The sequence below is a fragment of the Epinephelus moara genome, chromosome 19, assembly GCF_006386435.1.
Source record: "Epinephelus moara isolate mb chromosome 19, YSFRI_EMoa_1.0, whole genome shotgun sequence".
In the NCBI taxonomy this organism is placed as follows: Eukaryota; Metazoa; Chordata; class Actinopteri; order Perciformes; family Serranidae; genus Epinephelus; species Epinephelus moara.
The window spans coordinates 26,658,165-26,673,225 of record NC_065524.1 but is presented as its reverse complement, the minus strand read 5'-3'; the positions used below and the strand labels follow the sequence as shown (position 1 = coordinate 26,673,225).

Genomic DNA, 15,061 nt, shown 5'->3' with positions numbered 1-15,061 from the left:
TAACCTGTTGTTGCTGCTGAGTCAGTTTGACATCCTGGATATATCCTTCAAACACAGACTGTAGACCCCTCTGTCATTTTTCCAAAAATATGATAATATTTCTTCAGGGAGTGCAGTTAGTTACAGTGTGGGCTCCATGTTAGCTCCGACAGCTTGACAGACCATTGCAAAGGGGCGGGGCTTAGTGAAGGGTCAATTCGTTGGCAAGCATGTCAAAAGACTAGGACAAAAATTGAGTTACAGTGTGTCGCTCTGATATGTGAGAGCCATAACATACTCCCTGCAGAAAAAAAATGCTGTTGCTATAAATGTCAGCTAATTAGTAAATGATGATCTGACATTCATGACATAATTCAATCAGCAAAGCTCATTTACAAAGGACACCAAAGTGAATGATGCAGACAGACAATGCTAGCAGAGAGAGAGTTTGGTATGAGGGATACACTTCATACCTTGACGTTGAAAGGAAGCCTGTTTTCCTTGAAGGAGTAGAAGTTAAAAACCAGCTGTTGCCCACTTTTGGTGAGAGGTGACAGGTTGCCGTAGCAATCCACGTGGATGGGCTTGCCCTCCAGAACCTACAGAATAACAAAACAATGTAGTAAAACAGCTTAAACACTGATGTGGTTGAGGAAATGGATGTATTGCATTTCAACAAGGGCTGGGTATCATTTCAAACATTATGATACCAATACCAAAACCTGTGCCCTTAAAGTGATAGCGATAATAAAGTACATCATTTGATACCTTTTTTCTACTCCATTTGATACCAAGCACATGAATGGAAGCAGTCAGTGGCGTAAAATGCCACCATAATAGCCATTCTTACGAACGTATCGGTAGCATCTCAGCACGCTGGACTGCCAACTCTGTCAAAAATACCACACTTGGCTTGACCACACCACAGACTGTATGGGTTGTAGCTGCGGGGGGGTACAAAATGGATCGAATGCAGGTCTTGTTTGACTGGAGAAGTCTGGATACTATTTGGTACTGGGTTATTTTGGTCAATACCTTAAACATATCAAATACCTATACCCAGTCCTAACATAAAATGTTTTTTTTTTTTCATTTGGCAATTTGTTCTTTTGTCCACATGACCACACAACCCCACCTCAATATCTTTGCTCCGCGCCACCTCCTCAAAGTTCTCCTGCTGCTCCAGGGTCTTGTCCACCTTGTCATCGGTCATGCAGAAGCAGCGCAGCCGAGCCTCGATAGCATCGTTCATTTTGGCGAACACCACAAACTTGGCCAGGTACGGCACGCAGATCAGCTCCCGGTATAACTGAGACGCTAGACTCACCGTCTCAGGAATCTGGTGACAGTCTGCGAGCCAGAACCTATGGAGGAGAGATGGGAGGAAAGGAGACGGGAGTGGGGGGAAAACATAAAAAGAAAACGATGAATCTGGAAGTCAGCCAAGTGAACAATTTGCCTAATATCAAAATGATTTACAGTCTAAAGTTTGGGACATACACTGCATATTTAAGCCATTTCTGTATAAAAAACTGTAGTGCAAGTGACCAACTTAAGCAATAAATCAAACAAGCTCAGTTATTTCTCTGGAGGGTGAACACAAACACATGACAGCTATGTAGTCATTTAATTACAGAGCACCACAGGATGCTTAGTTAGCATCAGGCTGCACATTTGCCACATGATCCCAATCTACTGTAGGGACTCTGTGTACTGTAACCAGGAGTTTCACTTGCTGCAGTCAGTTTAGAGGAATGCCTGAACAGTGCGTGGTCAACGTGACTTTTTACCATTTGGGTAAATGTGTAACCTTGTTAGTATATAGGCCAACGGAGAAACAGGAGTCAGGAGAGGAAAAAATGTACTATCAAGTAACTTAATTAATGTAATTAGGTTAAAGTCAGCCAATAACATGTGGAGTCAGACAAGAGGGGAACTTGCTCTCCTTATGTGTGTGGTGAAACGGAGAGGATCGGGAAAAATGAGATGTTGAAGTCAGGAAAAAATGAGCGGCTGTCCAGGGTTGAAATTTGCCGACTGACAGTAATCTGAGTTTTTCCTCTAGTGACAGATTTTGGGATTCACTGCCAACGTCTCATTGCTTCCTGCACTGTCACCATTTTGTGGCTCGCTCAGATGTCTCCTGGCAGTGATTTAAAATTCCTTGCATTTACTTGTTGTATCTTCCAGAGTGGTAGGACTAAGTATTATTTCATTATCATTTAAAGCTGGGGCAGACAGACTTTTCCGGGAAAAGCCAAAAAAAAATAAAAAATACCTGACAGATTTTGAAAATACACCCTCCTCCTGCAGCTCCCCCTCCAACCAGACAAGCACAAGCATATACAGGCCCTTCATACAGTAACCTATACAAATACTGGTTAATAATTTCAATCATCCTGATAAGGGTCATGATCCTGATGCTGTTAAAATGCAGCAATTCCATGAGAATTACCATCCTGCAAACTTGTGGGCCTGTGATTCGAGGCTCTAGCTACATGAACATGAACTAGCAGCCATGAGCCTTTGGCTCCGGTTAGCAAGGCTAAGCTATTAAGAACATTTTCTGTTAATCTCTAAAAACACTTACTGACGTGTTTTGTTTTGTATATTGTCAGACTCTCTTTAAACTCTCTTTTTGATAACTCCAGTTGTTGCCAATGCTGGAATCTTAACTTTTTCTGCAGGATTCTCCGTCACTGAAAGGGACGTGCACATGCATCTGCAATTTGCAGAACAGCCAACAGAAACACCTTTCCTCTGAAATGACCCGGCCAAAGTCTCCCGTCATGGGCTAGATTTTCTTGTCTAAAAACAGAGCTAAGAAAAGATGCAGAAGTCTAGTTTTCTCCCAAACAAATTGAATTACATTACAATTTTGGCTATTGTGGGATTTTTGCCCAATGACTCCATAGAGAAAACAAACTGCCTACCCTATCTGTCAGTCAATTTCTCAGTGAATTGTTTGGTCCATAAAAACGTCAAGAAAGCGTTTGGCATTTTCACCTGAAAATGACTTAATTCGTTGTAAAAATTATGGACGGATTTATTTTCTTTTGAGTGTGTAATCGTCACATCTCTAGGCAAGACAACATGCACTTCGTTTCTGGCTATTGGGAGCTGCTTTTCCCTGTAACCAATGCGAAGAGAAAGAGAACAAGACTTTTTGAAAGAACGCAAAACTGAGCCAAATAGAAAACAGGCTAGTTTTAATTCACTTTCACTTTTGTTTATCTGTAGTTGGCAGAAGAGGTAGAACATTTCTGTGCTCATTACAATCGATTTAAGGGTTTCTTAAATAATCATGTAGCCTCTCCTCAGTGATGTTAAATCTTAGATTGTGTGCAGCAAAGTCAGGTCCACAGACGAAGGCTCTTATGGGTTGCTCTAGACTCAAAAATCAACATTTCCTTGGCAGCAAAATTACACTTGCAGCTTGAATAATATCCAGCAGCTGTTCTATTTTAGAAAGGAGCCGTCGTTAACTTAAGTGTTCTCATCTAGTATTTTTATGTTCAAGCCACTAAAGGGTGCCAGTGAGAAGGCAGTGGGGAAGGCTTTAGGAGGAAGACAGTTAATAGCTGGATGAATCACCTCCGCACTAGTCTGTATTGGTTAGAAACTTGCATTTATGGAAAACAGGCAGGCTAATCCTGTCCACTTAAATGTGAATGGAGTGCCAGGGTAACATTTTGGTAACTGCAAATAAGTATTTATTATCCAGCTTTGGAGAAAAAGTGGTTTTACTGCACTACAGAAATATAGTTATGTGTGTGAGTGTGAGTGTGTGTGTGTGTGTGTGTGTATACTGCATGTGGATGTGTGTGTCTCACCTGGCCGACACATTTGTGGTGAAGGAGACGCAATCAGTTACAAAGGACAGTGGTGTGGTCCCTGTGATGTCCTCCCACTGGGCAGGAGACGTCCCTCCTGCATGAAACAAGGGCCAAAAGATGAGCTCACTGCTGTTCCAACCTTGCCAGTCTTTCAGCTTCTGTAGTCCTCATCCTTTTATCTTCTCTGCTCTTCATCTTCCCTCTATCGACCCGTGGCTTTTGACATCAAAGTGGGCCTGATGCGCCCACGGCTATTCAATTTATACTGCCTGCGAGTTACTAACTCTGTTTTATGTATAATGAATGGATGAACAACTATGTGTTGTGCCATGAATCGCATTTGCTGGCATCTAAGGATACCATGACTGTCAAACTGCTAGTATTAAATAACTCAAAGCGAGGTCTGCAGGAGGATTTTGGAAAAAGGTACTGCGACAGTGTTGTCATGCTCTAGTTATCTACAGGTCTACTTGCCTGTGATGCTGCAGAGCAGACGCAGGCAGGGTGCAGAGTCGCCTCGGTGGCCACTGGGATGGCCTTCTGCCGATCGAGGTGGGACAGGGATTGTCATGGTGATCGGCTTATGGAACTTCCTCCTCCTGGGCTCAACGGTGACGATGGGGCTGAATGTCGCTCTGTTCCCAAGGACCGCCCTCACCATGTCATCTGGCACAGGCTGGGCCTGGACAGAAACACAGAGGAGACAGGGAAAAAGTTTGCTGATAAAAGTCTGAGAAATGTTTTATCAAACTTTCCCTGAACGTTCTATGAAATTAAAGAGTCCAGGCGTGTGAGGCGGAATCAAATATTCAACCAGAAATAGGTCAGGTATAAATAAAATAATAGGCCAGTGTACAGTATTTGCAACCAAAAAGCTGAGTCATGCAACAGATTGAATTTGAGCTGATCCAAGGAGTCCTGCTGTACCTGCAGGCCGACACGAATCCTCTTGGTGAGCGCCCCTTGTGGGAACGAGGCCTGGACCATGGGCACGGTGCTGCTGGACAGCATGCCTCCGTCAGGGCCCATGTGGTTAGACTCCTGCTTGATCCGTGACACCACGGCAAAATACTGAGGAAAATCGCTGGTGACGATGCGGCAAATGCGCTTCTTCTCCAACTCGGCAGGACTGTCCAGCTCTGTGACAGAAAATATTACACTCATGAATGGGATTTTAAGCAACATCAAATGGTTACTAAATACAAATTCTGACTTTATAAATGCATTTAAATGTTAGGTACTATTAAGGTCTGACAGTTTGGTCAGTGTCATTACAAAAAAAGGACACTAAATAGGCTAAACAGACTGAAAACATTCTGCTGGAGTGAAAATATGATATCTAGGTCACCAGCTGACATATAGCTCTGGGTCATGTAGTGTAGGTCTTTCTAAGTGCGTCAGTTCACCTTCATCCACTCACTGCAGACAAAACGTGTCTCTGTACTAACTATCTTTGGTAAATGACACTGAATAACCTTTCTTTTACCTTCATCCATTCCACTGAGCAGCTCGAGGAGGTCTTCAGGTCTGGCGTCAGACTGGTGCTCCTTCCATGTGTCACCATTGTCACTCCTCAACACAATCAACTCCCTCTCTTTCCCTCGCATGGACCCAAAGTGAGGGATCTCTACTATCACAGGACTGGAAGAGAAAGTCAAACTTAGTCTGTAGAAATATGTAAATGGAAAAAAAATCTATAAATTAAGTGTTTAAAAAAAAGAAATAAAGTCCTACCCGAGGAACTGCGCGCCAGCTGGTCCGACCTCCACCAGCCGGCTGACCAGCCCCTCTCCCTCCACCATGGGTGGGGGGTAAGCTAGCTTGTGCCTTTTGGCCAGGCGACACGTGATGCGTGTGGGCGCCGTGCACTTCCTGGGGGGGATGATGATGCGCATGCCATTGTGACGGCTTCCTCTCATGGAACCACCGCGGGCATCCACCATGAAGCTTACCAAGAACCTGCGAGGTGCAAAACAACAGTGTTAGAGGTGGAACAGACACAGACAGAGAGAAAGATAGACAGAAGCCACCATGGACACAAGTGAGGAGGACGATTCCCATGCTGTGATCACCGTACACCCAAACAAAGAAAGGAAAAGAGAGGAAATAACAAAAAATAGAGAAAAGAGTAAAAGACAGTACGATAGAAAGAAGAAAATAAAAGATGCTTTGAGGTCTGAAAGTTGGCAGTTCTCACCTTCACACGCCTCAATTTAGAACATTAAACACTGTCTGAAACTAAACAGGGTGCTGATGACAGTTGCAGAAAGTTTAGTTTCCACTCCTGAGGCTGAAGGTGAGGCTGTTGCCAAAGTTTCAGTTCCTCTAAAGCAGCATTCAGTGATCAAATATTAAACACCTGCACAGATGTTTCACCGAGATAGGGTTAATGTGATTAATATGTGGTATGTCCCATTCTTCAAGTTAAGAGCACATTTTGGCATCCCATTAATAACATCAGTGGCACGGATAAAGAGTGAGGATGGAAAATAGGCTTGGGCGGCATCTGTTTCATAACTTTATACCTGCCTGACATTTCAACGGGGTAAATGGTATATGGCAGTATTTGTGTTAAAAAAAAACAAAAAAAAACTTCTCTATCTAGCACTGCTGGCTGGCTTTAGTCCTGTAACGTTATCCCCACCACTCGCAATTGACCTTTCACTAAGCCCCGCCCCTTTGCAATGGTCTGTCAAGCTGTCGGAGCTAGCATGGAGCCCACACTGTAACTAACTGCACTCCCTGAAGAAATATTATCATATTTTTGGGAAAATGAAACAGTGATCTCAGAGAGAAGCAGACAGAGGGGTCTACAGTCTGTGTTTGAAGGATATATCCAGGATGTCAAACTGACTCAGCAGCAACAACAGGTTAAAAAGACAAAGATAGTTAGAAGCTAAAGCCGAACTATAGGCTACAGATCACAGTGTAAAAGTGAACCACCACATCACTGCTGATCGCCACACAAGACAATGAATATAAAGGGAAACTTTGCTGATATTGAACCAGCTGTGTGGCATCACAGTGTGTGCAGATGAACAGTGTTTGGCTTTGCCCCTGTGCCACTACTAGCACCCGGACCTCCACTGCCGGACGGGCAGGGATCTCTGGGGGAAGTCAAACAGCGTTCATCTGCGCACAATGCAATGACACACAGCTGGTTGAATATCAGCAAAGTCTCCCTGCTTCCCTTCACTGGTTCCTGTACAGCAGGGTCGGCCTTTTTTTCACTGTTATAATCATTACAAAGCAAAAGCAGCATGTGTATACATTCAGTAGGCTATATCTTCAGTAGCTAGCTAGCTAACCCTACACTTTTCAGGGTTTGATTTTGGTTTTGGAACAATCAAAAGTATCATTATCATATCATTAATATGATTAATATGAGTATCATTAATACACGACGTGCCCCAGGCACAACATTTAGCTCCAAATCCACAAAACCAGCCTGAAAATGAAGGAAATCTGAAACGACTGCATTAGAGTCAATGGAGCACAGCTGTGTTGTTGTCGGACCCAGATGCTACGTTATAACTGGCCATTCTGCATCCGGGGTCGGGACTTAGCGAAGGGTCCATCCACTGAGTTAGATGTTAACACGCTGTTTTTACACACTGTTTATCCCCGCTTTTCTATCTATGACTGCTGGCTGGCTTTAGTCCTGCAACATTATCCCCACCACTCGCAGTCGCTATCTTATCAGCTCTGCTGCCTGTCCCACCAGTAGAGACTGACCTCTGGTGGTGCGTGCTGTGCACTACATACAATTATCATCTCAACACAGCATCTCTGTATCAGTTTAATAGAAAGAGGAGTGCTTATATCTTTGATGGTATTGAAAAAAATACCCTGGTATACGGTAATACCTTGATGCCGCCCAAGCCTAATGGAAAACTGTATGAGCTGTGTATATGTAAAGCCAAACATGGCTCTTCTTTTCACTACGGTGTTGTGTTATGTACTGTGTTGTTGCTTTTTCTACACTGTATGTTGGAAGTTAGCAGAATCCCTGTAAGGTTTCGAGAAAGATTCATTTTTAATGTGCACTGTGAGAGACAGAGAGACGGCACATCAATGAAGAGACTCCCAAACACGTTGACTACACACTTCTAATATCTAAGGCAGTGCAAATGAAACACCAGACACACACGGATGAGACGAGCACAGACTGGAGGAGCGGGGGGAGAGGAGGCTAGGAGAGAGTGACGAGGTCAGAGGGAGACAGAGGTGGAGGAGTGAGTGACATCACTGCGGCATCATGGGTGAAAGCAGCGAACTCAGTCATCACCTGGAGTCATACTGAGGGAGCGGGGAGGAGAGGCTGCAAAATAAACACATGGAGGCAATGCAGGAGGCAAACCCCCAGAACCTAGTTTTAGTATCAAGGTTTCACAATCACGGTTGGGATCTGTAATGATGGCTGATGGTGAAAGAAAGAATTAAAACTACACGGGTGGAAAACCAAAGGGAAACAAGGGACAAAATGACAACAAACAAAATGATATATGAATAGAAAGACAAACGCACAAGGCGTAATAATGATTCAACCAAAACTGGACATGACAGATCCCTGAGCAAAGAAAATAAGCATGAACTTCTGTGCAAAGACAGCGCCTTTTATCGAGAGCATTTACATTTTACAACGCCATATATTCAAAGTATGCAATGAGAGCAAACCCCTATCACTTTATCCAAATGAAACACACGAGCCACGGTGCCATGAGCTCACACAGAGCCTGCACTTTGTTTCTGCGATGACAGAAATAGAGCTGATGTCAGTGAACGTGAAGGCGACGTCTGGACCATGTCTCTAGACTTATGGTATGACATGAGAGCTTTAGAGGATGGACTGTGTCTTTTGTTGCTGTAATGTGTACAGTAGCAGCACTGCAGAAATCCCACAGCCCTGCATCATGTCTGCACCAGTGCTGCAGGGTTTGCTGAATATCGACTCTTAGGAGGGAGAACAAAAGACAACAGTTGTGTGCAGCAAGCACAGAAAATGTGTAATTTATGCAGGTGTGTGCAGCTTATGTTTTAGCTTTTGCATTTAGTGTATGCTGGTGAACTTATCCTATGAGACGGTGCAGCTGTTCTTACCCAGAGTGGATGGGGCTGGAGACAGTGTTGTGGCTGTGGTCCATGGTGTCCGGAGTCCAGCTGTAGCGTCGCATACACTCCGAGCTGTAGTCTCTGGTCACAGCCAGGTGCTGAGAGAGGAGGATCCAATGACAGAGGTGAAGAGAGCAGAGATAAGACAGAGAAAGAGAAGGTTATAGAGCGAGGGAGAGGAGGAAAGAGATTGAGGTGAATAAAGTGGAACGAGGAGAGAGACGAGCAAGGCAGATGAAAAGGAAAAAAGTCGAGACAGATGAGAGAGACACAAAAAAGTGAATGAAAGGAAAGAGAGAGCTAAATATAAATCCTTGTACGGACACAACAGCTGACAGACATGACCCTCCCTTCTTTTTTATGGCGTGAAGTCATGAGGTGACATCATTTACAGCTTCTTAGCTCATATCTAGGGCTGCAACTAACAATTATTTGCATTGTTGGTTAATTTATTCATTATTTTCTTGTAATCGATTAGTTGCTTGCTCTAAAAAATGTCAGAAAATTGTGAAAAATGCCAATCAGTGTTTCCCAAAACCCAGAATTACATTGTAAAATGTCTTGTTTTTTCCACAACCCAAAGATACTCTCAGTCTGCTGTCATAGAGGAGAAACGAAACCAGAAAATATTCACGTATATTCAATCAGAGAAAATTATTCCTTGTCAGTTTTATGGTGGGATGATGCATTAAAAGCAACAAATTTATCCTCCTCTTGTGCAAGGCTTAGTCTCGTTCACTTCAAAGTTCTTCACAGGATCAATTTTAGCAAAGTTAGATTATCGAAGATGTATCTATCCAAACCTCAGGCACCAGCAAACTTGACTCATGTTCTGGTCATGCCCTCTTTTTTGATGTTATATCAAAGATACTGGACTCATCGCCTCAGCGTGCCATCTTTGGTATCCCTGGGGAGGGTGTTAGAATAACTGCTAAACAAAGAACTGCAATTTCTTTTGCCTGTTTATGAGCTTGCTGTTGAAGCCCCCTCTTTCGGAAAAATTGCTCACCCCTCACAAATATGTAGGCTGCGGGATTTAACGTCACTTCTGAAACTGGAAAAGATCAAATTTTGTGATCAAAAGATCAAATCTGTGGCTCGGCTGAGAAGTTTTACAAATACATGCAGCCTCTTATCTCCCACTTCGACTTCAAAGTACGACCGGAGAAAGGGTAAGTGTTGATTTTTTTGAGTGCATTTATTGTGTCGACACAACTATGTGTGGAGATGTAACAGTGTGGGTACATGCATTTTAGATTGTGATATTGTAGGCTGCAGACAAGGTTAGGTTAGCGTGTTGATCTTAAGTATTACCTGATTTTTACTTTTTATTTTATTAATATTATGTATTTTTTCATTTATTTCTTTATCTATCTATTTTAAATTAGTTGCACATCCACTTTGTGTCTATGTATGTTATACAATCATTTTTATTTATTTATTCATTTATCATTACTTTGCTCTGTTGAGCTGGGAGGGGATTGTTGGGGGGTAAAAGGGTTAATATTTCAGTTTAAAATGAAAAACATGACACTGTGCCACTGTATTATCATATACGCTAATTGCTGAATAAAATCTGGTTACAAAAATTATTCAAATTAGTAGGTGATTTATTTAATGGTTGACAACTAATCGATTAATCGTTGCAGCTCTACTCATATTTTGACAAAATTTGTCACCACTATCTACAGTCTCATCACAATCGGGACAAAAAGTTGAAAAAAAAAGCTCTACACTGAAATGTACAAAAACTGGTGAGGCAATCATGATGCTTGAAAAACCAGAAACCAAAAACCAGCCTTAATAATTACGTATGTAAACAGCAAATCATGGGAACTGGTGTGCACTGAGAGTAGCATGGGAACGACCATTCACCAGACACAGACCCGCACTAATGAGTGAGATGAGAATGGCACGGACCCAAAACAAACAAATACACAAAACTCAAGACAGAGTGATGAGAGACGAACCACAGTGACTGGAAAATTAACAGAACTTGACGAATGAGTCAGACATCCATGAACTCTTTATACCTTATTGAGCGGGTCAACCAAGTAGGAAATGTCTTTACAGACACTCTGAAGCTTGGGGGAGAAGAGAGACAGTTCAGAAGTCACATGGAGGGCAAACGTGCGATCCAGACATGTGAGTTTACGGTGCTTTGTTTCACTAAAGGATTCGATTTCCATCAGAGAAAACATGATCCTATCTCCGTGAAGATGAGACGGTCCTACGATTTAGGTATTAAAGTCAAACAAACCCTGAATAACTGAAACTTCGACCATATGGAGCAGATTATAGTGTGATGGCAGTGAGATGGACCACCGCTGAGGAAAAAAAAGATTTAAACCTCATGTATATTTTCGGACGTCTGAAACATTTGCTTATTTTGTAAAAGAATTAAGTTGGCGTGAGTGCATATTTTCGGCCAAGCACGGTTTGAGATCTCGGGCGATGTTGCCACTGAACTTATAGGTTATATTACTAATACTGTTTATAATAAGAGCTTACAATTTCTGCTTTTGCTCCTGCCCACCAAAACAAGCGTTGGACAGGCTAGACGAGCTCTGCAGAGCACTGCGTTTTTTCTGTGGGAAAGCAAAGGGGGCGGGGGGTGGAGGAGGCCTCTCAAAGCCCTTAGGTTTGAATAAACTCTTCGTCAAGGTGCTATACACTCTCCCTCAGCACTTTGGCAAAAGAAAGCACGGCATCAACACTGCTTCTGTTATGACCTTTGTGCAAGACAAGGAAAGCTACCCTGCTCCCTGCTTCAAGTCTACCCAGCCTGGGTTTATTCAACAGGCCCCTGACAGAAAGACGGTGTAAGAGAAAATAAGGGATGCACCAGGGAATTTGGTAAAGAAGAGACATCAAAGTGAGGTGTGTGGTCAGGTATAGAGGGGGTATACTGGGAGAAAAAGGGGCATCAAAGACAAGAAACAGATCTTACCGTGTCCTTCGTGGGCGCCAGAATCTCCTCGATCATCATACTGTCTCGTGCGAAGGAGCTCCGGTTGAGAGTGTTGGACCTATCCGAACTGAAGGAGCGGAGGCTACATGTTACCACACAACGTGGCGCCGTGGGCAACAACAAGTGACGAGCAGGGGAACACGACATAAAACAAAAAGCAAGGAATCCATTATTACATGCAACCTCCAGGGAACTTGTTTTTTTTAACTGACTGGACGGAGAGAGTCCAAAAGCTAAAAGTGGAAGATAGAGACAGAGAGGCTGAGGAGCCCGCAGTTGAACGAGGAAAAGATACTGCAGCAGGTTATTCAGAGATGGAAATGTGAGTGAGGTCAGTGTGTTTGCATTAAGAGATAGAGGGAAAGAGGAACAGGCTGAAAGAAGACACAGACGGCTGCTGCGATCGTCTCTATATGAGGGTGTGTATCACGGACATGGATGTAACTGCGAGTGTCTAAATGATGAGACATGAGAGATTAGTGGAGTGTACGTGTATGCGCCTGGCTGACAAGTTTCTGTGCAGTCCAGTAAAAAGAAATTTAAGTGTTTCAAACAGTTAAATCCGTCTCAAGCTAGAAGAGTGACATTGCTTTATTCTAAGATTAGCAGCTGACCTAGACCTGTTTCTGAGCAGCAAAATACAAAAGGGAAGCTGGTCTTTTCTAGCTGTCTTGCTGCAGTCTGTTTTATGGCCGTGTGTGTGGTGACGTGTGCCTATTTTTGCAGCCTCTCAGGCTCGATGCGGCGCTGTAGACTCCTTTCAGGTTGTTTTTTTGTCTTTGCTACAGGGATTTGATCGGCGCAGAGGAGACGAAATGTCTGTGTGAGTGTGCAGTCATTTAAATTTTGTGCACTTGTAAAGACATATATGACGGGAGTTGAAGGGGCGCGAAAAAATGACACAATCCCTGGATTACACTGACAACTCTGTGCCTTATTTTTTTCCAAGTGCATACTGTACGTGTGTACTGATGTGTCCTGTGTGAGTGCGGAGGGGGGAGAACGGGTGAGCTGGGGGGGAGAAAATGCAGAGCTCAGCGTGTTTGAGTGGGCACCCTATTCAGCACAGAGAGAAGCCCTTTATTCAGCACAGCCTGCCTACCCCACCATCGAAGTTACCAAGCAACTCTGTACGGCCTGAATGGACTCGCTGGCATGGCAGCACCGTGGCGCGCTACACCCCCACCCCCCCCCATGCTCTCAACCGGACCCTGTTTGTTCTTCACAGCTTCCTCCTCTTTCTCATTCTGTCCATCCTCCCCTCTCCGCCCTAAACATCCATGCTCTTCCATTTCCTTCAGTGTTTCCTCCCTTCTCATTCATTATCTCGGGTGTCCTCTTTATTGTCTGTCTATTTCTGCACGTCATGCCACCTACCAGCACTTCATCTTAATAATGCTGCCCCATCATCTCTTCCTGTCTCTGCTCTCTCTATTTCAGAGTCGTGCTGCTATCTTGCTGCTTTCCTCAAACCCCATCCTTCTCCGTCGCCTTCCTTCCTCTCCCCACACCCATTGACTTTACTGTTGATCAATCAGTCTGCCTTGCTGTAAACTCCACTTCCCATTTTCCAAATGACTTGTTTTCTATCTGTGTGGCATCTCCATGTATACCAATGGACCTGTGTTTTGACGAAGGCATCTGTGCGGACTCAAAGAGACAATTGTTTGAGGCATTGTGAGTGTCTGTGCGTGAATGCATCTGTGTATGCGAGTGCTTGTCCTCGATGATGTCTAAATGCTGGACTAAAATTCCAGAGAGATCTTCAGCCGTAAGGTTTCCATCTCTGCAAACCATGGATTTAACATCCAGAAAGATCCTGAAGAAATCTCCAATTACTGATATGTAAATAGAGGGGACAAAAAGGGGCGGATAATTAATAAACTGATGTGTTTGATCCCTGGAAGTTACACTCTGTGGCACCACAAAAATATAAATAAAGTGCCACTTAAGGACGTGCCACATCAAGTTACAGGATTAGTCCACACAACTTAAACTGAAGAAAAGTGTGGCTTTTATTTTATCATTTCCAGCAAGATTGCCTCTTTTCCACACCTGTATAAAAAAAACATTTATTTGGTGGATGTGATGATGTAGTGAAGACGGATGAGAAAATATGGTGAATGAAGCGACGATCTCAAATACAACAGCGACAGAGTGACACATCTGTTACCACAAACAGAAGAACAGCAACACTGGATGACATCAATGTACGATGGATGACTTACGGTTTGGGTTAGCGGTTTTACAGGTGTAGGGTCGGGGTTAAACAGTAATTTGGGGGGGGGACACCATTCACAGCTAATGTTGCCTACTACTACTATGACTACAACTACTCTTTTCTTACCTGAGTCTAGGACTAGAATGAGGGACACGGTGCAGGAAAACAAGGAAAAGAACAAAATAGAAGAGTGAAAAGCAAAACATTTTGAAGACATTCAAGCATGATGTGGCTTTCTTTTTTTCCCCTCCATATGACATTGATGCTGTGCATGGTTGTACACTACGACTTAGGCACAAGCTCTTTTAGTTGTTTTGTTTTTTTTGCGTGTGTGTGTTTGTGTGTGTGCAGCCCAGTCAAAAAGCAAACCATGCAATGTCGATGTCATAAACAGAAAGGTAAGGAAAAGTAAAGAACTTGCTCAGCATCATACATTCATTGATCAATAAATCACAGCGTTACATTCACATCCCTGCAAAGAGACACTGCAACAATTTCAAATCTATTTCAGCTTCTACTTCACATGCAATAACAGAAAAGCAGCAGATTTGGTACTTGTAGCTGTAATTGTAGCAGATCGGAGACATTAAAAACGAATCTGTCGCACACTTTTTATTCTAGGCATACTAATAAACTGTTAACACTAGTAAACAAACAGCAGTTTGAGCTTCAAACCCTCAAATGTGGTCACCAGTCTCTTTGAATTATTATGATTTGATATTTTAAAGGAACATTTCGCCCACAAAATGTTTATTTATACATCAATAACTCACTCCATGTTACAGTGAATTCAGACATGTTTTTCTTGCACGCCTTTTCAGTGAATGAAGAATCCAAAAACTGAAAAAAATCTGGAGTAAATTGCTGTAAAAGGGGGCTATATCAAAACTTCTGTTTACAAACTCTCACACAACTTGTGCAGCATAATTCAAGTCTTGTTTA

General features: G+C 43.1%; 1 protein-coding gene across 30 annotated transcripts in view; it reads right to left on the bottom strand.

Moving 5' to 3' along the window:
* Positions 1–15,061, bottom strand: part of ank3a (ankyrin 3a) — a 171,856-nt gene that overhangs the window by 28,168 nt on the left and 128,627 nt on the right. For 19 of the 30 annotated variants that reach the window (XR_007571765.1, XM_050072036.1, XM_050072030.1 and 16 more), the window contains 11 exons: positions 11,878–11,980; positions 10,961–11,011; positions 8,916–9,025; positions 8,104–8,136; positions 5,550–5,774; positions 5,302–5,456; positions 4,743–4,954; positions 4,290–4,497; positions 3,813–3,909; positions 1,115–1,343; positions 453–578 (listed from right to left, as the gene is read on the bottom strand). Coding sequence is in view for 29 of the 30 variants with exons in the window: in XM_050072036.1 (XP_049927993.1) it covers positions 453–578; positions 1,115–1,343; positions 3,813–3,909; positions 4,290–4,497; positions 4,743–4,954; positions 5,302–5,456; positions 5,550–5,774; positions 8,104–8,136; positions 8,916–9,025; positions 10,961–11,011; positions 11,878–11,980 (1,549 nt within the window). In the remaining variant the exon portion in view is untranslated. The remainder of the gene's footprint in view (positions 1–452; positions 579–1,114; positions 1,344–3,812; positions 3,910–4,289; positions 4,498–4,742; positions 4,955–5,301; positions 5,457–5,549; positions 5,775–8,103; positions 8,137–8,915; positions 9,026–10,960; positions 11,012–11,877; positions 11,981–15,061) is intronic. The other 11 variants (XM_050072060.1, XM_050072047.1, XM_050072044.1 and 8 more) reach the window with 5 other exon arrangements.